Source organism: Lissotriton helveticus, chromosome 11, assembly GCF_964261635.1.
Source record: "Lissotriton helveticus chromosome 11, aLisHel1.1, whole genome shotgun sequence".
NCBI classification, from domain to species: domain Eukaryota; kingdom Metazoa; phylum Chordata; class Amphibia; order Caudata; family Salamandridae; genus Lissotriton; species Lissotriton helveticus.
In genome coordinates this window covers 1,148,741,082-1,148,765,743 of record NC_136072.1, presented here as the reverse complement: position 1 = coordinate 1,148,765,743, position 24,662 = coordinate 1,148,741,082, and the positions used below count along the sequence as shown (strand labels likewise).

At 48.7% G+C, this 24,662-nt stretch overlaps 1 protein-coding gene across 1 annotated transcript in view; it reads right to left on the bottom strand.

Moving 5' to 3' along the window:
- Positions 1–23,720, bottom strand: part of ARVCF (ARVCF delta catenin family member) — a 553,290-nt gene extending 529,570 nt beyond the window's left edge. Inside the window, exon 1 of the mRNA XM_078667927.1 lies at positions 23,488–23,720. Coding sequence (XP_078524053.1) covers positions 23,488–23,511 — 24 coding nt within the window. The 5' untranslated portion in view covers positions 23,512–23,720. The remainder of the gene's footprint in view (positions 1–23,487) is intronic.
- Between the last annotated feature and the right edge of the window lie 942 nt (positions 23,721–24,662).

Here is a 24,662-nt window from a genome sequence, read left to right as displayed (position 1 = left end):
ACACAGTGCTTTACTCCTAGGCCGTTGTGGTCAGTCCAAGGGTGCGCGAGGGGGGCGGGGCCTGGGTGATGCTACACTTTTCCACACGGGGGCTGCAGCAGGGCAGGAGCAAAGCCGGAGACGAGGAGTGGGTGGAACCGTGACCCGGAAATGGAAGCGGGTAGACCCAACGACACTGGGGTCTTTCAGGAGATTACCCTCCGTGACTCCAAGCGTGGCCCAGCCTGGCTGCGCGCGAGCCGAGGGCCCCGGGAGTCAGCCCGACACAAATGGGGGGGTCACACCACTCCCGGGTGACTCCACGGACCCCACGTGGGGATGGCGGGTACCCCAGGCCTGGTGCAGCAGACAGACGACATTGGATGTGACCCTTAGGGCCGAGATGCCCGCAGGTGGGTGAAACCCCACCCTTGATTGAGAGATATATATATATTTTGTCACATGCAAGGTTTTTCCTCATGCCAGCTCGGCCTGAATATCTTAACTTTTACAATACTTTATGTCAAAGAGATCCTTGTCTAACACTAACAAATGGAATAGTTTAATATGTAATTTGCAGAAAATAGCGTTCTTGTTCCGCATAATGCCAGCCGCGAGAAGAAAAGCTCAGCGAAAGGTAATTGTATACATTTTTCCACTTGACTTGTTCTAAGAGACTGAAAATTATTTCTATACGAAAAGTAATGTGAAGGTAAACTGAGAAACTTTATAAAAGTTTGCAAAGAAACGGATGGTAAAACAGATTCGCAGCCCCAGTTGTAGGCCTGCCAAGCACCAGGGGAGAAGCGGACCCGACTCCGCGTTTCATCCTTCTGAGGTCAATAAGATGAGTACCACCATGTTATGTAGGACTTCGGCCGCATGACACAGTAGCTTGTGGTGTGCGGAATGCCACGCGGACAGTTTGCACAGCTCTCTCAGCAGCTGCCGTCTCTCAAAGACCAGCTTTGCCAGCAGCGAGAAGCTTCAGGCCGCTAGGATGAAGGGCATTTTTTGTCCAGGTCAAAGGTCACAGCAGGCCAAGCAGCCACCCAAAATACAGAGGGTGGCAGAGGGCACATACTCTAAGACAGCACCTGCCCCCGGCGGCCTTTCAGAACTAACAGAGCAACAGAGCTCGTGGCAAACCATCACACTGGGGCGAAGAATGGGGCACCAGAGAGACAGTCTCAATGCACCAGCGAGACAGCGTGCACTGCCCTCTCATCCGAGACAATCTAAATACTTGGCAGAGCAAATGCGAGAATGCACCCCTCACATCGGAGATGCGAGCTACACTCCACACTGGCTCACCCACTCGCCCCCCCCCCCCATCAATGAGGTACAACCCCACCCCCAATGACCAGCCTTAGATCCTCGAACCTCAAAAAGGTAATAACGTTTTGAAAAGCTCTCTCTCTACCTGTGGAACACATGGGTGTGGGAAGCGGGGTGCACGCTTGGTGTGATGGTACCTCTGATGTTTGCAGGAAACATGTTTAACTGAGGACTTTATGGACACCGCGCTTTCATTTTTCACACACATTCTGTAGGACTTTTTATGGGCAATGGATACTTCGTTCCTTGACATGGTGACGATCAATATAAGGACCCAATACAAGGGCTGTGACGCTTCAGCCCTGTATTCCATACACACGCATCACCTATGATGGCGCCATATTTATTTAAATTAATTTATACTGTGATCAAGACAAGTTTGGTTGAAACACGTACGTGAGAGTGTTAAAGGCTGAGTTGCTTTTGGGCTCAGTAAATGATTTGGAAATTTCCCTGGTGAGTGGAGCACGATTCTCCACTTCATGAATATATATATATATATATATATATATATATATATATATATATATACACACACACATACATATATATATATATATATATATATATATATATATATATATATGTATGTGTGTGTATATATATATATATATATATATATATATATATATATATATATATACACATATACATATGCATATATATTTTAATTGTGATCAAGGGCATCCGTCCGAAACGCGTCAGTCCGCTGCGTGCTTTGAAAATTGGTGCAATAAAATAAACATCTTGCCTTATTTTGGGATTCGCTGGTCTTTGTTCGCCACTGGCTGGAGGTTCGAGATCGTTACTTGGATATATATATATATATAAATATATATATTCAGAGCTCCGCAGTCCCAAGGAACCAACAGGAAACAGCACTCGCAGCAGGCTAAACTTAATTATAAGTTTATTGCGCAAAATATAATCCAACAGACGCGTTTCAGCACTTGCCTTCGTCAGTTATATATATATATATACACACACACACACAAACAACAAATATGGACAGTGAAACCCTATAGAGACTAGCACCTAACCTGCTATCACCAGATTTGTATGAAATGGGTGGAAATATCCCAGAAATGTGTGCACACACTATAAAGCACCCACTGTCGCGGTGCAGTCCAAAAACTGGACTTTACAACGTTGAACAAAACAGAGCGAAGAGTGCACCAACTTAAGAACAGTATCACGCAATTATAAAATATATGTCCAAAAGTTGTTCTTTACATCATCAACTTTATCAAGTCGATCAGCAAACGCGTTTCGTCCAAGGAAATTGGACTTCTTCAGGGCATTTGTGTGGCGCTAATTGGCATGTGGGGTCAAGATATCCGTAAAAATAGAATATGAACGGCCTAAAAATGTTGCAATGGAAGAGGTAAGACGGATCACCCTGTGCTTTGGTTTGAAATGAATACAGAAGGCTTAGTCGTGGTGAGCTATATCGGACTTCCAAGGTATGTCCACATCAAAAAAATCTTCTTCTGATCACACTCAAATAAGGTGGGCCAGATTTGCTAAAGTTAGCAGTTCCCCGCCATAATAATTGTGGAAGAAGGAACGTGATGTTGTCTCCTTCTAAAGTCAGTTCCTGACTTTGGAAGGAGACGACATCGCGTTCCTGCGCCCACACTTAACTTAAAGTTGATATAAAAAATAAACAAACTAAAAAGCACACTTTGAACCAGCTTTGACACTGAAAAGAAAGGAACTATTTTTAGGCAGCTGTGAACAATGTTCACAGACTTTGTGCAGCCTCACTAACTGAAGGGAGCTAATGAGTATAGTGGGCTGACCCATTTTCCCGCCTTTTATGCGGTGGTGGGTGCAAACAATATGTGGATGACAATTTAACGAGCTAATTGATGAAGCCCACTGACCTAACCCCACCTCCCTCTATATATGTCGGATCTATTTTGGAAAATGAATAATGTGGCGAGACAGCTAAAGCTTGCTCAAAAGCCAGACCTAAAAAAGAAGCCGCAAAGGCAGATTTGAATGGTTCACACAAGGCGAGCATGAAGATGCCAAGAATGCATCAAACCCCCAGACTGGAAATTAAAGCTTCGACAGATCAGCAAGGGTCCAATGATATGGACACCGACGGGGTAGGAGTATTGCATACTCTGAAATTCTGAGTGGGGAGGGACAGCAGGAATGAGTTTATGAATATAGAACTGGGAATAGAGACTGAAGATGTGATGCAGTAGGAATGGGTCTATAAAAGTAGAGCTGGGACCAGAGACCGATGCTATGTTGGATGGATCAGGAATGTGTCTACGAATACCGAGCTGGACCAGAGACCGATGCTACGTCTGATGGATCGAGAACGGCTCTACGAATATCGAACTGGGAACAAAGAGCGATGTTAAATGTGATGGATCAGGAATGGCTCTATGAATATCGAACTGGGAACAAAGAGCGATGTTAAATGTGATGGATCGAGAGCGGCTCTACGAATATCGAACTGGGAACAAAGAGCGATGTTAAATGTGATGGATCGGGAATGGCTTTATGAATATCGAACTGGGAACGAAGAGCGATGTTAAATGTGATGGATCAGGAATGGCTCTATGAATATCGAACTGGGAACGAAGAGCGATGTTAAATGTGATGGATCGGGAATGGCTCTATGAATATCGAACTGGGAACGAAGAGAGATGTTAAATGTGATGGATTGGGAATGGCTCTATGAATATCGAACTGGGAACGATGACCGATGTTAAATGTGATGGATCCGGAACGGCTCTATGAATATCGAACTGGGAACGAAGAGTGATGTTAAATGTGATGGATCATGAATGGCTCTATGAATATCCAACTGGGAACAAAGATCGATGTTAAATGTGATGGATCGGGAACGGCTCCATGAATATCGAACTGGGAACGATGACCGATGTTAAATGTGATGGATCTGGAATGTCTCTATGAATATCGAACTTGGAGGAGAGACCGATGTTAAATTTGATAGATCTGGAATGTGTCTTTGTAGGAAGGTGGGATCCTTCTCGCATGGTCACTCCCACTAGTTGCCTGGTGTCAGTATGTTTTTGATTAGTCTGACTGGGATCCTACCAATCGGAACTGCAGTCACTGTGCTTTCTCTCTAAATTGACATGGGTAAGTTCTTCTGTACAATCACAATTGGCTACCGGCATACCCTTGTAAATGGCACGGAGGGTGCCAGGGCATAGGTACACCAGGGGTCTCCCATGGGCTGCATGTATTGTGCCACCCGTGGGAGTCCACTCAAACCGTGACTACAGGCCTGCCATGGCAGCCGATGTGAGTTGGTGTTAGCACCACTCAAGACAGATATAAGTTTCCTTATATCTGGAGTCACAGCACTTAAAGCCTAAAAGTGACCGCTATGACAGGCTCTTCAGTCCTGGGAGCAGGGTGCTTGGTTCTAAGTTTGAGGGTGCCCCTGCATGAGCAGGACACCCCTTCGGACACCCCTTCAAGCCCCGGAGTCGATTCTCCAGGCTTTGACAGTGCAGTCAGCCATTTTAATACATATAGTGGATCTGAGTCATTACAAGATATCCAACTATATAGTGCCTGACCCGAACCTGGTACTGTTTGGTATCAGACAACAGCCTTTCAGGGTCCGACAGCCAGCTAGTGCTGCTGCCGACCACAGGCAAGAGATCTCCTCTCCTGCTTGAGACAAGCTCGAAGCAGGGGACAATAGAACAATAGGTTTCCTGTCATATACAGGGGTGACCACCTCCCAGAATGGACCGAGAATGGATCTATTAAAACGAAGCTGGGACCAAAGACCAATGTTAAATGTGATGGAGGACCAGGAATGAGTCTATGAATGCCTAACTGGGACCAGGGAAACATGTTTAACGTAAAGGATCAGGAATGGGTCTGTAAATACAAAACTGCGACTAGATATTGATGCTAAATGTGATGGATCGGGAATTTGTCTATGAATACTGAACAAGATCAGAAACTAATGTTAAAAGTGATACAGCAGAAATGTGTCTATGAAAAATGAACTGGGACTAGAGACCGATGTTAAATGTGATGGCTCAGGAATGTGCAACTATGAATACCGAACTGGGAAGGGAGAACAATCTTAAATGTGATGGATAGGGAATTTGTCTATGAATACTGTACTGGGATCAGAGACCGATCTTAAGTGTGATAGATCGGAAATGGGTCCATGGAAACCAAGCAGGGACCAGAGACTGGACGATGTTAAATGTGATGGATCTGGAATAGGTCTAGGAATACCGAACTGGGACAAGAGACCGATCTTAAGTGTGATGGATCGGAAATGGGTCCATGAAAACCAAGCTGGGACCAGAGACTGGTCGATGTTAAATGTGATGATTCTGGAATGTGTCTATGAATACCGAACTGGGATCAGAGACCGATCTTAAATGTGATGATTCTGGAATGTGTCAATGAATACCAAACTGGGTTCAGAGACCGATCTTAAATGTGATGGATCTGGAATGTGTCTATGAATACCGAACTGGGTTAAGAGACCGATCTTAAGTGTGATGAATCTGGAATGTGTCAATGAATACCGAACTGGGATAAGAGACCGATCTTAAATGTGATGGATCTGGAATGTGTCTATGAATACCGAACTGGGTTAAGAGACCGATCTTAAGTGTGATGGATCTGGAATGTGTCTATGAATACCAAACTGGGATAAGAGACCGATCTTAAATGTGATGGATCTGGAATGTGTCTATGAATACCGAACTGGGATAAGAGACCGATCTTAAATGTGATGGATCTGGAATGTGTCTATGAAAACTGAACTGGGATCAGAGATCGATCTTAAGTGTGATGAATCGGAAATGGGTCCATGAAAACCAAGCTGGGACCAGAGACTGGTCGATGTTAAATGTGATGGTTCTGGAATGTGTCTATGAATACCGAACTGGGACCAGAGACCGATCTTAAGTGTGATGGATCTGGAATGTGTCTATGAATACCGAACTGGGATAAGAGACTGATCTTAGATGTGATACATTCCTGATCCATCACATTTAAGATCGGTCTCTTATCCCAGTTTGGTATTCATAGACACATTCCTGATCTGTCTATGAATACCAAACTGGGATAAGAGACCGATCTTAAATGTGATGGATCTGGAATGTATCTATGAATACCGAACTGGGATAAGAGACCGATCTTAAGTGTGATGGTTTGGGAATGTGTCTATGAATACCGAACTGGGATAAGAGACCGATCTTAAATGTGATGGATCGGGAATGGGTCTATAAGCACCAAACTGGGAAAAGCGGCAGAGGTGAAAAGTAATGGATCAGAAATGACCCTATGAATAATAAACTGGGACCGGGGAAGGATTGGAATACGATGCGTATGGAATGTGTGTACGGAGAGGAACGCTGGGACCGATGACTTGTGAAATGTGGCGATGACAAATGTGAATGAATATACAAGAGTCCAGACCTGGGATCAGCTGTAGGTCTGTAATGTACCGGAGGAGGGATGTGGGCAGAAGCATGGACATAAAGGCCTGGTCAAGGCGCCGGACGAGGGCGGAAGACAGTCCGGCGTTGTGTTCTGAGGTTTCTCTCAGGCATCTACAGTTAGTTATGAGATACAGTGTGCAAAAATCTTGTTACTTAAGGTTGAGTGTGCTGCACACTCCGATTTTCATCATCCCCGAAATGCCTTGGGGCCGTTTTATAAACTTTGACAAAATATTGTCAACAACACGAGCATACGTGTTGAATTGTATTTCAACACAATGTGAACATAATTATCTGTGTAAAAATTGTAGTAGTTATTATATTTTTTTGTTCTAATTTTGCATTTTTAGTTCCATAGTGTGATGTGGGTTTATAGGGGAATAGGGTGGGAAGTTATTTAATTGCCTCAAATTGTAAAGATCTCTGATACCCTTCGGGATCAAGTTTGCGCTATATAAAGCCCTGACTTTATAAATAAATAAGTCGAACTGGTTTGAGATGATTTTGGTTCAATAGCGCAAACTCGTTTCTTAGGAGGAGACGTGTGTGCAACAGGGGACAGTTCTCACCTGTACGCATGTTTGGCGTACTGTACACACACACACAGACACACACACACACACATAGGTGATGTAGACTGACATCTACAGGCACGTGTGTGAGGTGCGTATTGAACAGAGGACTGATGTATATACACACACGTGTGCTGTACATCAACATATGCAGCTGGGTTAAGAGGTGTGCATTGTACAGACATGCATGAGCGGTGCACTGCACGCAGGTGATGTACACGGACATCTCAGCCATGTGTGAGGCGTGTATTGTACAGAGGCCTGCGATGTATTTATTTATTATTGCTATTTATTAAGCGCGAACGAATAACCGTAGGCGTCTCGGCGCTACACACACACACGTGTGCTGTACATCAACATCTGCAGCTGAGTACGAGGTGTGCACTGTATATAAATGCAGGAGGGTGCTGTACTACACTTGATTTTACACGCATGCTATGTGCACCTACATCCTCAGCAGAGTACAAACACAAACAGGTACAAGATGTGTACATCACACCCATGTGCTGCAAATGGACATCCGTAGGCAGACATGAGAGGAGTGCGCGCGCGCGCACACACACACGAAGACTTGTGCACACAACCAGGCTTTCGATATCTACTGTGCACAGACATGAGGAGTGCACACTCACGCACAGAAAGGAAGTTCTGATGCACACAAGCAGGCATGTGAAGGCTACTGTGCACACATACGAAAGGACTGTACACACACAGGAAGGACGTTCTGATGCACACAAGCAGGCATGTGAAGCCTACTGTGCACACATACGAAAGGACTGTACACACACAGGAATGAAAACGTAATGCACACACGCAGGCATGTGAAGCCTACTGTTCACACATACGAAAGGACTGTACACACACAGGAAGGAAAGCGTAATGCACACAAGCGGCATTATACTGTACAATGCAGGCAGTACCTGCAGCCGAATAACAGATACGTCATCTATAATGCCACGCGATGTAACTAGAGTTATAAAGCGCCTTATATCCGAGGAGACACAGAGTGCACTTAGGGTACAGAGACACCCCGCTGGCCCGCTCAAAGACACACGGACGCCCCTAGCCCCTCCCGTGCCTTTAATCGGATCAGACGGGGGTGAGGAAGGGGTCAGAGCAGCCGAGCAGCTCCTGCGGGCTATAAATACAGTATTATATATTATGGCTCCTTCCCAGACGGCGGTGTTTGTGTATCTAGCGCCGCGATGCACACACGGCGTGCACACACCGCCTCTCCGATGACGCCCGCCCTGGCAGCCGGTGTACGGTGGCCGATGCAGACAATGCGCGTCTCATGGCGACCGAGAAGGTCCCATTTCAGAAAGCAGCCAGGCCAGGGCCTGCATTACAGCCTCGGGCTCTGCTTGAACCGGCAGCCTCGGGGGGGCCCCTGCGTCGGGAGGAGTCATCCAGTCAATGCGGCTGGAGGACGGAGGTGGCAGGGTGGTCGTGGGCCCTTCAGGGGGCACCCCTGGCAGGAGGACATATTGCACGCTGAGATTAATGCCTGCTGTATGGTGTAGCAACTCCCAATGGGCCAATGGTTTCCGATACAGCCTGGGGTGCCTGGCAGGTCCTGAAGCTGGAGGTGTGGTTTCTCTAGGGGAGCCATGGTTGGGCATGGCATTTTTGCTGGGGAAGGGGGATGGTAGTGTAGTGGAAGAGGTGTGGCGCAGTGGCCAGAGTGCCTGACTCCGGACCACGGGGTTCACCGGGGGACCCCGGCTTCGGCTGCAGGTCTGCCCAGCACCATGTGACTCTGGGCAATAGCTCACTTAATCTTCCCGACGGCCCCCAGCGCCGAGACACCTCTCCGTAGGTAGCTGTGCGCTTTACAAATGCTGGCGTTTACATTTTATTGTGGCAATTGGCAGCCTGGCGTGCTTGGCATTGCTGTTGGGGAAGGCGTGGTTCCTGGCTGGTCATCGTGTACCAGTGGTTGTGGTACCCGGTAGCCTGGCGTGCCTGACTGTTGTGGGAGGAAGGCAGCTGCGGTGTGGTTCCTGGCTGGTCATCGTGCACCGGTGGTGGTACCCGGCAGCCCGGAGTGCACGGCGGCTGTTGAAGAATGATGCCAGGAGTTGACAAAGCTGAAAGCCCGAAACCGGTCCTAGGATGCTTGTTTCCAGTCCAGGGAGGACCTGGCCTGGCAGTTCGGTCTGGACTGTTCCCATGAGGCACAGGGTCAAGACTGATTTGCATATGGCTGGGTCCCAACTGGAATAGCAAGGTGAGCAAAAAACCGATGGATTTAGGCCCAGAACTCTGGACTGGGGTGAATGTATGACATTTTTCTGCATTCTCTCCATCAATTGTTGTTTTTGCATTTGTCACCCCGAGTGGGGCGGGTATGCCCAGGCATGAGTCCCGTGCTCCATACCACTGGAGTCAAGCTATCCAGGCTGATGACGGCAAAACCGGTCCTAGGATGCTTGATTCCGGTCCAGGAAAGACATGGCTTGGCAGTTCGGGCTGGACTGTTCCCATGAGGCACAGGGTCAAGGCTGATTTGCATATGGCCATGTCTGACCTGGGGTGGTGTGGAGTGCAAAAAACGATGGATTTAGGCCCAGATCCTTGTACTGGGGTGAATGTATGACATTGTTCTGCATTCTGTCCATCAACTGTTGTTTTTGCAGGAGTTGAGTTGAGGCACATTTCTATAATTCACTGCATGCCAAGCGCCTCCATGCACTGCTCAAATCACTCCTTGTGGTACAACAGGCAGGAAGGAAGCATGAAAACAGCGAAGCCTTGATGAATTCCTTAATCCTGTGGAAGAGGGTTCAAGACATAGGATTTACAGGAGACAGTCCAGACCTCTGCTCCTTGGCTGAACCGGCCACGCCCGATCGCATAGCTCACAGTGGACAAACAGAAAATTATCCCTTAGATATTAGGGTTCTTGGCCTGAGGAACCTTGATCTAACGAACAGAGGGTCTTACACCCCCTCTTTCTGCCCGCCACAGGCCCATGCAGTTTTCTTCTCCCCTCCGGTACTTGGAGATTCTTCCCAAGGCCTCCATCAAGATGCGCCCATGCATCTTGGCTTCCATGTCCAGAGTAGTTCTGGGCATTCCATAGTGCACCGATGGGCACAGCTGGCAGACCGTTGCCTTTGCCTTTGTGGTGTGCGGCTACCGTGTGAACAAGCCTGGTCTGGTGAAGAGGTGTCCGCATGGGTGATGAAAAGGGATATTCATGGACTAGGGGATGGCAACCATAGCAAGACGAGACAGGACCCCCCCGGGTTTCTCATCTTCGGTGGTTGCAGAGAGCCAGGGGAGTCCATAGAATCTGACCAAGTGAACGGACAGCTGATGGGGTCGAACTATCACCGCTGCAAGATCTCCGTCTTGTAGGGTTTGTTTGCTGTGGTGCCTACAGGATCAGATCTTCACCACACAGAGCCTGGTCTAGTTTACGACCTCGTTGTCTTCCTGAATCTCCAGGTGTCGCCGAGTGTCATCAGCGCAAATGGAATCCTGTACTACTAACGCCTATTCTAGAAGACCTCCTGGACAGACTTGGGCACCTCAAGCAACAACATCCAAAGAGGGGACCAAAGGTTCAGGGGAGCAGGGCTGAGAATGCCGTGATCCTCGGCATCCCATAATGAACCCATATCACCCCTCACCTCAGGAATCTCAACTGGCTCCCCATGCAGAAAAGATGCCAGTTCAAGATGGTGATACACACCTACAAGGCCCTCCATGACCAAAGACCAGCATACATCAACCACTGCCTGAACTTCCACCAACCCTCCAGACACCTGCTCTCTGCCTCCGTCACACGCAGTCTCTGCATCCGCAGAAGCTACAGTGGAGTTCACTCCTTCTCCTACTTCGCCGCCAAGTCCTGAAACAATCTCCCCGTCCACCTCTGAACATCGGCCTCTCTCCTAGAATTCAGAAAGAGACTCCAGACCTGACTTTTCGACGGATGTCAGCAAGAACCCAGCACCTGGATACCCTCGCGGGCGATTAGCCGCGCTCTAGAAATCCTGATTGATTTGATTATTTGACCCTCAGAGCTGTGCTGCCTTCACATCACACAGCCACCAGCCACGCTTGCACATGCATGTAGCCGCACAACCCTTTAGGAGTCAACTTCCACCGTAAGAACATGTTAGGATAGCACACGCATTCATCCCTATGGGGCAGATCATAAGAACACACAAAGGTAGTCACGTGCTGTGAAATGGCTCTGGAATTATTCCACATTGCGGCCCTACCACCCAAATCTGGGAGTGGTACCCATTATCAGCCATCAAAGCGTTCTTTCTAGTGATCAGAGAAGGCGATCAGTCGGGATGGCGAGGGAGGGTTTTTTTTCAAAGCATCATTCACTCTGGATGTTGAGGAATGTGGGATGAATTTTTTTAGATTTTTAGGTTCACTCCATTTTGATGGCATCCCTGTTCTTTAATACCTGTCTGCACAGATGGTCGTTCCCTGGGGGGGCTTCTAATGAATCACATATGCCCTCAAGCATGCCTGCTATATGTATGAGGGTACATCCTCAGTTACCAGGCATTTCTGAAAAGCATCCAGGTTGGCCTCACCAACTGCTTGAAACTATTTCAAATATTCCCTTAGGGGGGGGGGGGGGTACTCGTTCCACCGCTCTCCTACGCCGTGGTCCCCCGCACCAGAAAGACCAGATCGGGAGGTCGATCCTTCTCCTTCCTCGCCGCCAAAGCATGGAACGCCCTTCCGCTCCACCTCAGACAGACAACATCGCTCCCCATCTTCGCAAGAAACCTAAACACCTGGCTCTTCGACAGACCCCCTCCTTGATGGAATGGAACCTGCGAACCACCCCCCCCCTAGCGCCTTGAGACCCTTACGGGTGAGTAGTCGCGCTTTATCAAACCCCTGATTGATTGATTGACCCTGGGAGGGCACTGACTGACCCAGATGTGGCCAGGACAGGGTAGCTTTGCACCTGTGTGTCTTTACAGGTCTCTGAAAGTCAGAATCCTTTCATTACATACTTAGGACCCACATACTCCAGGGTTATGGTCAGTGCTTCAGTTAACTCTACTGGAGAAAATCTAAATTATAAAATTCTAAAGCTAAAATGTTGGATCAATTCCCATTTTTGGAAGTCTGCCTACATTTTGGGAATAAATGGTTTCGGCAACAAAACCACTGGAGCTCCTTGTTGGAGTGAGGTGCAAGGTGATAACTTTCTTTTTTTTCCTTTTTTCATTTTTTAATGTGTAAAGAAAAACAGAAGGCTGTGCAGTTCATTTCATTTGTAGACATGCAGAATGAGTAAAGGGAGAGACTCCAGAAGACGCGGAAGTGAAATAAAAAAAGATGTTTGCAAGTTTAAGAACTGTTCTGGGGTTACAAATATGGAAGTTTGCATTTCAACACAAAGAAATGTAATGAAGGCGCAGCCACCGTGGCTTGTTTTTTTGGGGTCATTTGTGTTTTTTCTTAAAGATTTCAAACGTACAAGAGAAGCCTTAAAGGCATCATGTCGTCATAGTATCAGTCTGTTGAACCCTGTGACCCTCGGCGACACAGTAATAGGGCGATTCTTGTGAAGCTGTTGTGACTTCACTGTGTGATTGGACATTTGGGGTCAGCCCTGCAGAAACGATGAAAACCATTGCCCTGTATCTCTGTGATGGTGACTAGAGCCCACGTGGCACTCCCTGGCACAAACAGTCTCGACCGGAAAGAGAGGGGTGAATTTATAAAATTCACGAACAGCAGCAAAGCGACTTAAACCTACCGTTAGGAAGGGGGCACTTGGAAGTCCGCCCAGGCACACAATTAATATTGCAAGAGGCGGAGGCAGACAACACTTAGCGTGAACCTCGCGAAGAGATGTAAGGGCGCCCAGGGGACCAGAGGGAGAGATGTGCCAAGAAGCAGAGGCGCTGACGTCATCGCCAGGTTCAAGCACAAACTTTGGCATGGCAGACTCTAAAGGAAACATCTCTTCTTGAAATAGAAAGACGCTATGGCGTTCAAAGAGCTAGCTTCGCCAATGCGGGCCCTGCTGAACGCAAGCACCATGTGCGTGTACTGAGGAAAGCCCACCCCGGTCGGACAAAAGAAAGACAAAAACTCACATTTGACGAGCACAGAAGCTTCTGGAAAGATCCAGCAGCTGCGTGGCGTCGGAGATTTGGCGGGAGAATGCAGATATGGCTGTGAGGTAGGCTGAAGGGTGCCAGGGTTTTGAAAAAACCGCAGTGTGTCTTCTGCAATTCCCAGAACTCCTTGACAACGGAAGCAAATAAACCTTTTATCCCAGCTGCGGCGTGGAAACAGTTGTGCCCCAGTTTCATTGAAAAGATGCTCCCGCCGGGGGTCTGTCTTTGTGCCTTTGAATGTTTGAATAACTTCTGCAGCGCGGCACAGTGCGGTTGGATACGGTGCGGTATGAAACGTTATCTGCCCCGGCAGATAGCAGCGCGCAGAAATAGCTTCAAAGGCTTCGAGGCGCTATGTTTAGAACGCTTACATGTCAACATACATTAACATTCTTTTCAGATGCCAAGTGTCTTCAGAAATGTATGCGCCACTGAACTTTCCCGCCAGAGGTGGGTTAAAATTAAATGGTTACAACGTCACTGTCCTAATATCCAGCTCAAGGCGGGCCAGAGGCCAACCTTAAATGAACACAGCAAAACTTTTTTTTTATTTTATTTAAAAAAAAAATTTATTGAACAAGTGCAGAGTAATTTAACAATAGCCAACATTAAAATACTAAATCGACATTGAGGTCATAAAACAACGAAACTTTAAGTCCGAGGACATCCGCTAAATTCAGGGCCACTGTAATTGTGTGGCAGGAATAGACTAAATTATGCGGCAGGCTGGGCTAAATTATGCGGCTGACCAATAATGTGGCGTTCTGTGGCACATTTTTTTATAGCATTAATTCATTATTTTATCATTGTTACTCATGTTAACACTGGGCACATGTTTCCCCTCTTTAGCACCAGTTTAACATCCAAATACAACCATTAGAAACCGAAAGGTGACCCGTCATCCTTTGCAAAAGGCCTTCCGCTGTGCGGCAACGTGTCGTCGCTGCATTTTTAGTAACTTTTGATCCATTTGAGCTAGAAAGTTTTTTTGTTAAAATCTGCATATTACACAGGATATGATGGGTTATGTTCTCCATGCCACTGGAATCAAGCTATGCTGGCTAAAGAAGGGTGAAACCCCGAAACCGGTCCTAGGATGCTGTTTCTGGTCCAGGGAGGACCTAGCTTGGCAGTTCGGGCTGGACTGTTCCCATGAGGCACGGGGTCAAGACTGATTTGCATATGGCTGGGTCCAAACTGGAATGGCATGGTGAGCAAAAAAACGATGGATTTCGGCCCAGATCTCTGTACTGGGGTGAATGTGTGACATTGTTCTGCATTCTGTCCATCAACTGTTGTTTTTGCATGATGGATTATGTGGCATAACCATAGCTATCTAGAAGAGGCACCAGACACTGTATGAGATAATTCCAGTGGACCGGGATAATGGCAATGGAAGCACGCTGGGACATGGCAGCTGCAGACAAGGGTAGGAGCACAGACAACACCTGCTGGCCACAAGGATTTTGGGCCAGAGTATAGTAGACGGCTTCTGGGCTGCGAGCAGGACACTGGCATATTACAAGGGAAGTGTGCCCCAATGGGGTATCTGGCTGCCAGACGAAGACGGCTGAAATGCCAGAAACCGGTCCCAGGATGCTTGTTTCCGGTCCGGGGAAGGCATGGCTTGGCAGTTCGGGCTGGACTGTTCCCATGAGGCACAGGGTCAGACTGATTTGCATATAGCCATGTCTGAACTGGGGTGGCAGAGTGGGCTAAAGAACGGTGATGGATTAAACCCAGATCTGTTGACTGGGTGTGAGTGTTTGATTGGTTCAGATGCTCCGTCCATCACCACCCCCTTTTGTACCACAGGAATGGATTATCGCCAGGACCTCTGGAATTATGTAATTGTGCGGCTGTGGCGATTTTCGCATAGTTATAGTTTTGACACAGTTGCCATATTATACATCATTTGCTGCATAATCTGCAAATCTTAACCCCAAAAAGTGTTTATAGCTCAAATGGTTCAACAGTTACTAAAAATGAAGCGACACGTGTTGCTGCGCAGCGGAAGGACCTTTGCAAAGCTGAACTGATCACATTTCTGTTGCTTATTGCTGTGTTTGATTGTTAAACTGGTACGAATGAGCTGCAACCAATGCCCAGACAGTATTAACAAAATTAAAAATTACAAAATAATGAAGTTATACATTTAAAGGATGTGTTGCATAATATGGCTTTTCGTGCAGCATAATTTACGCAACCATGACGTATAATTTGGCCCTCTCCTGTTGCAAAATTTGAGTGGCCTTGCATAGGACCAAGCTCTGGGCCAGCAGCAAAGGAAAGCCTAGTGCAAGGGAGAGAGAATGGTCAAGACCTCGGCCAGCTGTGAAGGTAGAGGACAGAAAATGACAGACGGCTGTGAGGAATGGAGCATTGAGGAGCTCATGAGGAACTGGTAAAGAAGCATGCAAAAAATGGGCAACAGGTAATAAGGTAGGAGGACTGTGAAAGATGCCAAAATGTGGCAGCCATCTGTAAGAGCAAGAGCATGGACCCCAAACAGCATCGTTGAAAAGGACGCATGCCGTACACGGCTGCAGAAGGCAAGGCAGGGAGCATGCCCCACATTTTAATCAACCGCAAGACCACTGAATCGAAGAAGGGGAGCATGGCCAGAAAAGTGATCTGCTGCAAGGAAAGCATTCAAGAACAAAGCAGTCCACTAAGGGGAAAAGAGTAAGGCTTTTCATCACTGAGGAAAAAAACGGGGCCGAAACATGTCCATCCCTCTTGCGTTCACTTTTAGATGGGACACAGAAAAGTAGTTCTGGCGGAATAATCCCTTTGGATCGTTGTTACTAATAGTACAGAGGAGTTAAAAAAAAAAAAGAAGATGGAATTGAATGCTGCTCTGAGTAATTGCCATCAACTAACTTTTGATGACTAACACAGTGACCAGCCCATTTCATCTCCTGATTGGACTACTGTAAGTAAATGGTCTTTGACCCAAGCGAATCAACCTAGAAGTACTCTAGCTGGCTGGCATCATGTTAGCTTGCAGGTTGCATGGGTAAGAAGATAGCAACATATCACACCAACACAGAAAAGAATCATCTGGTCTCACTTTATTCTAAGAATAGAACCTATAGGTTGACTCATTGGAGTAACCGGCCCAGGCTTCTAACCAGACATCAGGGTACCAAAAAACCTCTGCAGGCATTCAGAAAAGGATGCTGAAACAACCGTTCCACCCCGGGCACACCGAGTCAAATCAACCACGACTCAATCTACCAGGCAGGCAAGAAAGAGGGAAAAGTCATATGGCAACTGTAAGAGGGGAGGTACCAGCAACCCTTCTGCAGGCTACAAGAAATGGAGCTTGGCCAAATATTCCAATGTGGACACGGGGGCCAGCGTGGACACAACATTAAGCTAATGAGATGGAGAAAAGGCCACACATCTGATGGGTCAACAAGTCTGCTGCCATCTGCATGAATGTGAACTTGGCCAACAACTCGGCTGGCAGCAAGAGAAGGACCTGAACCAAGATGTGCGCCAGCTACAAGGGAGGGAGCTTTGCCAACAGTCCACCTACTGCAAGGAGTGGGCACACGCAATGTCTGTCTCTTGCGAGATAGGCTCCCTTGCATCAGCTGTGCCAACTGCAACAGAGGGAACTTGGCCAACACATTTCCAAGCAAGCAAAATTAGCCAAACACATATATGCTGGCTTAACCCCTTGGGCGCGGGCACGATTTTGCGCCTGTGCGGCACATTCCGATCGTGGGTGCGGTCATGACGGCCGGGAGCCGTCATCAGCACACGAGCACTGTGTGCCACGACGGCTCCCGGCTGTCATCAGCATGGAAGGGGTTAAAGAGAAGGCATTGGAATTCACCTGTCTGCTTAAGGGATAGCACAAGGCTGCCACCTATGCCAGCTTCAAGAAAAACACGTTGGATAAACTGTTTACCAACAAGGAGCAAGACGTACTATGCAAAGTATCCGCCTTTTACTAGGTAAGGATCTTTTCAACAAATCTGCAAGTAAGACAGAATGTCAGATGTGTCTTCCACGAGCAAGAGAGAGCACGTGACCAGCACAACCTTTGAATTCAAGCGAAGGGACTGTCCCAACACTTGTGCCAGCTGCAAGGATGGAGGTCTGGTCAACAGGTCGGCTGGTTACTAGGGATCAGTCCTCACATAAAACATCTGCTGAATGCAAGAGTAACTAGGCTACCTAGCACCCAGCTGCAGGGGGGTGGGGAAACAACAGAAAGCACAGGAGAGATTGGATAACAACCGGCTCGACCAGCACAGCACAGACTCCCTGCATGGAGGGGTGCTTGGCCAACATGTCCGCCGCCTGCAAGCGAGCTACTCGTTCACCTATGAAATGGAGCGAGGCTGCCATCCATGCGTTGCTGCCACGATGGGTTAATGCACCAGCTTCCAAAGCCTTGGTTTTAAATAGGACCCAAACAGCTGATAGATTCTTCGGTGAACCAATGGAGACGAGCTGGAGGGTTTAGGGTTTTGTAGAGCAAGACAAATAAACAAAAGTGATTACCTTCTAATGACTTTTTCAGTTGTCCAAAATCATTGCATGGGCTAATGATTGCGCCGCTTTTGGTGACCTTTCTGAAAATAGTAATATTTGCCCTGGCATAACCTGCCCTTCACTGGCAGGAATAAAGTGCTGTAAAAGATACTGTTCCCAGCTCTGGAATCATGTCTAGAGGAGTCAGACTAAAGGATGTTTACCTGTCGCCAAACGACACCTGCTGCACCCTCATTAAATCCCAGATCTCCCTTAGTTGCATATGTAGAGAGGGTTTTAGCCCCTCAATCTTCCATAACCTACCAAAAATATGCCCAATACATCCATTTCTATATATAGATCTGTTTTTATTGGCGATGCCAGTGCCAAGACGCCTTAGGGCATTTGCGCGCTTTATAAACATATCAATAACTATAGACCTGATCGGTTTGCTTCAGGTCTTTTCGATTCCTTATCCATCCGGGCCACTGGCGAATTTAAATATGGACACGACACTGCGTTTTACGTCAAGCGGTATTGGTGAAAATCCATGTGTCTGAGGGCATTGACGTCAACTTCTTTGGAGACAGGGGGAGGCGGGTGAAGCCCTGTCTGACTGCTGGCATCAGCGCTACGTACACAGATGTTATACAGTGCAAAATGTGCTATTTTCTAACTACTTCTTGGCGAAGTTGGCATTTGTAGATGAGGGGTAACGCGAAAAGGAGAGTCTCCTGCTGGGATACTAGGTCCTGACACCCTTAGCCCCGCCCCCTGCATGAGGTCACTTACCCCCAATGTAAACCTGCTGCCTGATCCTGAAATCCCTTGTCCTTGGTTGTGTGGTCTGTCTGTCTTACTCCTATTTATGAGTTTCAGAGTTGGTCATATCTTTTCTCTTGGTCTCCTAGATTCCTCCTCATGCCCTCTAACTTTCTGTCTAGTCTATCCCATAGATTTCTACATGAAAGCGCTCATCTTGCAACCTACGAGGGCATGCAGTGAAATGGTCTACATGTGGCGGTAATGGAGTTGTGATTAGGGCCTTCGGCGTGCTTCTATACTTTGTATTCTTCTATGGTTTTTAACTGGTGTGTGGTGTCCACTTTCCGTTATTGTGTCTATCTTCTGTAGTGCATGGACCATCATGGTTTGATGTAGTGTGGTGTGATGAGGTATGTGAGGGTGGTCTGTGTTTGGCAGGTGTGATTCTAGGGTTGTGCGGTGCGGTGAGAAGCTATGACATGCCTAATGTGGCTATCTGAGGTGTGGAGTGGTTGGTTACATTCGAGTGTCATCTTGTAAGGTGCAGTGTTGGCAGGAGACATATACCTGTGGCTGGTGCGGTGTGATATGACAACTGTGCATTCAACTATGCCATGGGACTGAGGTGTGGCATGGCACGGAGGTTTTGGGTGGGGGCAGTGCCGACAGGGCGTTGTGGAATAGTGTGATAACGATGCATTATGTGTGTGGTGGAATTTTTTGTAAAAGTGTTATAAGCTATTTTGTCAGGTGACTTTTTGAATAGGTTTGGTGTGGTATTCCTTGGTGTGATACAATCTAGTTTGGCAAATCCTGTTTTTTTCGACATTGTGGAGTGAGTGGCGTGTGACGTGCAAAAGTGATGTGGTGTTGCGCATGGCGACATGGTATAATTTAATAAGGTGTATTGTGTGTTTAGTGTGTCATTCTGGCACAAAAACGCCAGTGACACGTATACAAAGTAACACAAATGCAGATGCCACAAAAAGAACAAGAAAACCAACCTCAAATGTGACACAGTCACATCCTGCAAAGAACAAAACACTGACACAAAACTATGGCACATGAAAAACACTGGATTTCACCACAAATTTCCCAAGGGGTAAAATGGCAGTGTATGATGCCACGTTGAAAGCCACGTCATGTGCCACGTGACTTATAAATTCACTAGACCAAAGCGCAAAGGGGAAAAACAACAAAACACTGAAGGCATTGGACGACCAACTCTGACTAAAAATCACAGCAGGCCTTCTGTAGGACTCGGCAAAAGCATTGCGAGCAAAAACAAACAGAATTAAAGCAGGTGGCGGGATGGCGGGCCCGGAGGTGCGCCCTGTCCAGGCCCCCTAAAAGACCACAACAAGAGGGAGGAGAAGCCGCTTACACACGGCGGCACCTTCTATATCTGGAACAAGGTCAGACAGACAGAGCAGCAAGGGATAATCAGACGAACCACAGCAGACCGCAGATTTAGGAGGTGGAGACGCACGGGAGAGGCAGATGGCTGGCTGCGCGCCACCAACTGTGTTATTAATACGCAGAGGCTGAGGCTTGGCAGGCCAGGGAAAACCAGTACCCAGGGATACTAAAAAAAAAAAAATACAAAAAGTTTAAAACTTGGAACACAACCAAAGAACTTCAAAAGACATGGTTGGCCTCGTTTGTGTACCGGCTGTCAGGAGAGATATCTGTCCAGGCTGGCTAACAAGGAGGCTGGCGGGCGAGGCTGGCTCAGCCAAAGTCAAAATCCACTACGTGGCCGTGGAGAGGGGTTTTAGGAACCCCCGAGCACAAGACAGCACAGTAGCAGCAGTCGACTGGAGAGATGGGGTCCATGGGTGGGGTGGGAGAGTCCACTTCTAGAAGGATAGGTCACCTCAGCACAGGGGGGGGGGGCACATATGGAATCACTTCCCAACCTCGTCTACCCGCAGCAGCCAGCACGTGGCTTCTTGGCACCGACATCAAACACACAGGCATGCCCTCGGGACCCAGGCGGTATGTGAGCATTTACTGTATCGACACACGAGGGGCTCCGAATTCCTTGCGTTTCTGTTTAACCCGCGCTGCGCGTCTTTTACGCATGAATAAAAAGTCAATTTCAGCAGATCTCAGCCACATAAACAGCCCACCATCAACAGATCGCAGCCACCCGTGGGGGGGGGGGGGTTCAGTAGCAGAGGCCACGAGGAATAACGCAGCGGCCGGTGCGTCACGCAGGTGTCTGCCCCCACGAGGTACGTCATGCGGTGTCTGACCCCACGCGGTGCGTCATGCAGACACACCAGGGCGCACAGCACTGCCCACATGTGGACATGCCGTCTGTGTCAGCACGAGGCCCCCCAGGGCAAGCAATGACAGGCTGCAGCCCCCAGGACACAACAAGAAATCCATCAAAAAGAAATAAACACATACAAAAGCAATCACAAGAGAGTAATATAGCCCGAAAACATAACCACCAACCAAGCGCAACAATTCCCACCAGGCGTAGCAGCTCCCAACAAGAGCACCGGGAACCAGCAACTCAAACCCTTTAAAAACAGACCCACCAAGGACAGGAGCCAGAAAGCACGGTGCAGACAACAACTCCAACCAGAACAGTCTCAGGTACACAGTGACCCACCATGAACACTGCCAGACACCAAGAACAGGGAACCAACAGACAGAATAGACAGCAACTCCAACGTGAATCCTCCCAGGAGGAGCACAACAATCCACCGAGACGACCCACCCTGCAGCATAACACAACAAGCTGCCAACATCAGCCCCCATTAACACAAGTCGCCCTACAGCTCAGCAACGCAGCAACACTACTTGAATGACCGGAGAGCCAACAAAAACACCCATACAAAGCTACACACCCTAAATCACAGCCGCAGAGCAAACAGCAACAACCCTCCAAAAACACAAGCCACTCTGCAGCACAACCACCCAGTAAGAGTAAAACAACGTTAGTGATCAGGGAGACAGCAAACACCCCACGGAGAACACAGCTACCCACCCTAAATCACAGCTGCCTGGCAAACAGCAACCACCCTCCAAAAACACAAGCCATTCTGCAGCACAGCCACCCAGTAAGAGTAAAACAACTTTAGTGATCAGGGAGCCAGCAAACACCCCACGGAAAACACAGCTAACCTCCCTAAATCACAGCTGCTAAGCAAACAGCAACAGCCCTCCAAGAACACAAGCCATTCTGCAGCACAGCCACCCAGCAAGAGCAAAACAGCTTTAGGGATCAGAGAGACAGCAAACACCCCATGGAGAACACAGCTACCCACCCTAAATCACAGCTGCCTGGCAAACAGCAACCACCCTCCAAAAACACAAGCCACTGGCTGCAGCACAGCCACCCAGCAAGAGCAAAACAACTTTAGTGATCAGAGAGACAGCAAACACCCCATGGTGAACACAGCTAACCTCCCTAAATCACAGCTGCCTGGCAAACAGCAACCACCCTCCAAAAACACAAGCCATTCTGCAGCACAACCAGTCAGCAAGAGCAAAACAACTTTAGTGATCAGAGAGACAGCAAACACCCCATGGTGAACACAGCTAACCTCCCTAAATCACAGCTGCCTGGCAAACAGCAACCACCCTCCAAAAACACAAGCCATTCTGCAGCACAACCACCCAGCAACAGCAAAACAACTTTAGTGATGAGGGAGACAGCAAACACCCCATGGAAAATACAGCTACCCACCCTAAATCACAGCTGTCTGGCAAACAGCAACAGTCCTCCAAGAACACAAGCCACTGACGGCAGCACAACCAACCAACAAGAGCAAAACAACTTAAGTGATCAGGGAGACAGCAAACACCCCATGGAGGACACAGCCACCCACCCTAAATCACAGCTGCATAGAAAACAGCAACAACAGCCCCCCAAGAACACAAGAACCCCCAAAACAGGGACGCCGCAGGGGCGGTGCACGCATGGCGCGGCGAGACGACAAGATGGCAAGGAATGAAGCATGGGAGGCAGTGGGGAACAGCAGCCAATATTGGGGGGGGGGGGGGTGGGGGGAGCGAGACAGAGCGGGGAGACATGCAGCAAGTGAAGGGGGCGATAGAAGGACGCCTCTCGGGGATTACCAAAACAAAACCAACCAGCAAGAGGGGTGGGGGGATGAAACAGAGAAAGTGAGTTGGGAATCCAGCCAACGAAGGGGGGCGGGCCAGGCGGCCTCTGCAGCGCCGTCCCAGGGCGCCTAGAGTCGGCTGCGGGGTGAGAAGGGGCGCTACGGCTCCAGCAGTCACAGTGAGCTGTCTGGAGCAGAGATGGGGCCCCTGGAAGAGAGGGGGTGCATAGGAAATGGGGGAGACAGGCGAAGAGGACAGATGATGGGGCAGCAACAGAAAGGGGGCGAGAGAAGGGGCGCCCCAAGAGAGCGAGGCTCAGCTGGGGTACAAGCAGAAAGCGAAGGGGCCCAGGGACAGGCAGGCGCCAACGGGGGTGGCGGGGTAGCGGCAGAAACAAAACGGGGCACAACACTCCGCAAAGAGGCGTCCTCGAGGGTGGATAAAAGTAGCAGAAAGAAAAGGGAGAAACATTGAGAATTGGGGAGAAAGAGGTGGCGTCAGCCACATAAAGGGGTGCAAAGAGAGCAGGGGAGGGTCGGAAACAATAAGCGGGGATGGGACAGTTGCACACGGTGGCAGGGAGGCAGATGTAGCGCCCAGAAGCAGAGGTAGCGCCCAGAAGCTCCGGGCGCCGCAGCGCAGCCCGTCCCCGCTATAGCGCCCCGCACTGACCTGCAGCAGCTGCTCGGCCGGCATCGGGCCGGGGCTCCTCCGCCCCTGCGGGTCCCGGGCTCCCTCCCTGCTGCGGTCCCGGGGCTCCCTGCCCCCCACGCGCGGTAATCCGGGGCTCCCAGGCGCCCCCACTGCGGTAATCCCAGGCTCCCTATCCCCCGGCGGTAATCCCAGGCTCCGGCTCCGAGACAGACAGCGGCTCCTGTGCAGTGGCGGCGGGCGGCGGGAGCTGAGGGTGGGGCGGAGCCCGCCCGCCCTCTGTGGGTCCGGCCCCCCCATGAACCCGCCCCTACAGCAGCAGCAGACCGCCTCGATGCCAGGGGACCCTACTCCTGCCTGCGCACAAAGGGGGCCCCGTGGCACCCGTGCAGGCCGGCAGCACTGCCCCTATAGAGCCCGCTGACGTGCCAGGGCACCTATAGGATCGAACACTTTACAGCACCGTGCTGGCCCCGCCCCCTTTGTAGCGGACTCTGCAGAGCCATACAGCCCCTACCCAGGCTGTCTCCTGCACGCCGGACATCGGGAGCGAGCTATTTGGGGCCGCTCTGCAGACAGACGTGCACTGACAGTAAGGCGCCCTTCACAGCCCCCATAGAGGAACTACACCCCAGAACCCAGATATATGCAGCTGATCTAGTGCATTTTTATTTTATTTATTTTATTTTATTTTTTATATAGCGCGGACTTTACCCGAAGGCGTCAGAGCGCTTCACAGTAGGAACAGAACTGATACATGAGGAGAAAATTACAAGTGAACAAGTTACAAAAGCAAACGTTAAATTAAATGAGGCAAAAGTGACAATTGTGAGCCAACAAAATACAAGAGGTAGCAAACGGTGCATTACAGGAGGAAAAAGTGATGTGTGCAAGTTACAAAAGCGTACAAAGTACAAGTAGAGGTATAATACTGCAATATATGGCAGACGCTCAAACACAAGAACAAACTTTACGTAGGCAATGGTGGCACTTGCGCAAGTATCTAAAGCAAACAAAAAGTAAGAGGTAGCAAACAGTGTGTTAAAAGAGAAAAGTGGTGCGTGCATGTTACAAAAGAGAACCAAACACAGGTACAAGGATAATACTGCAATAAATAGCAAACACTCAAACCACAAGAACACACTTGGAAGGCACTTTCATAGTCATGGACAATAGAATTTTCTATAATGAATGGT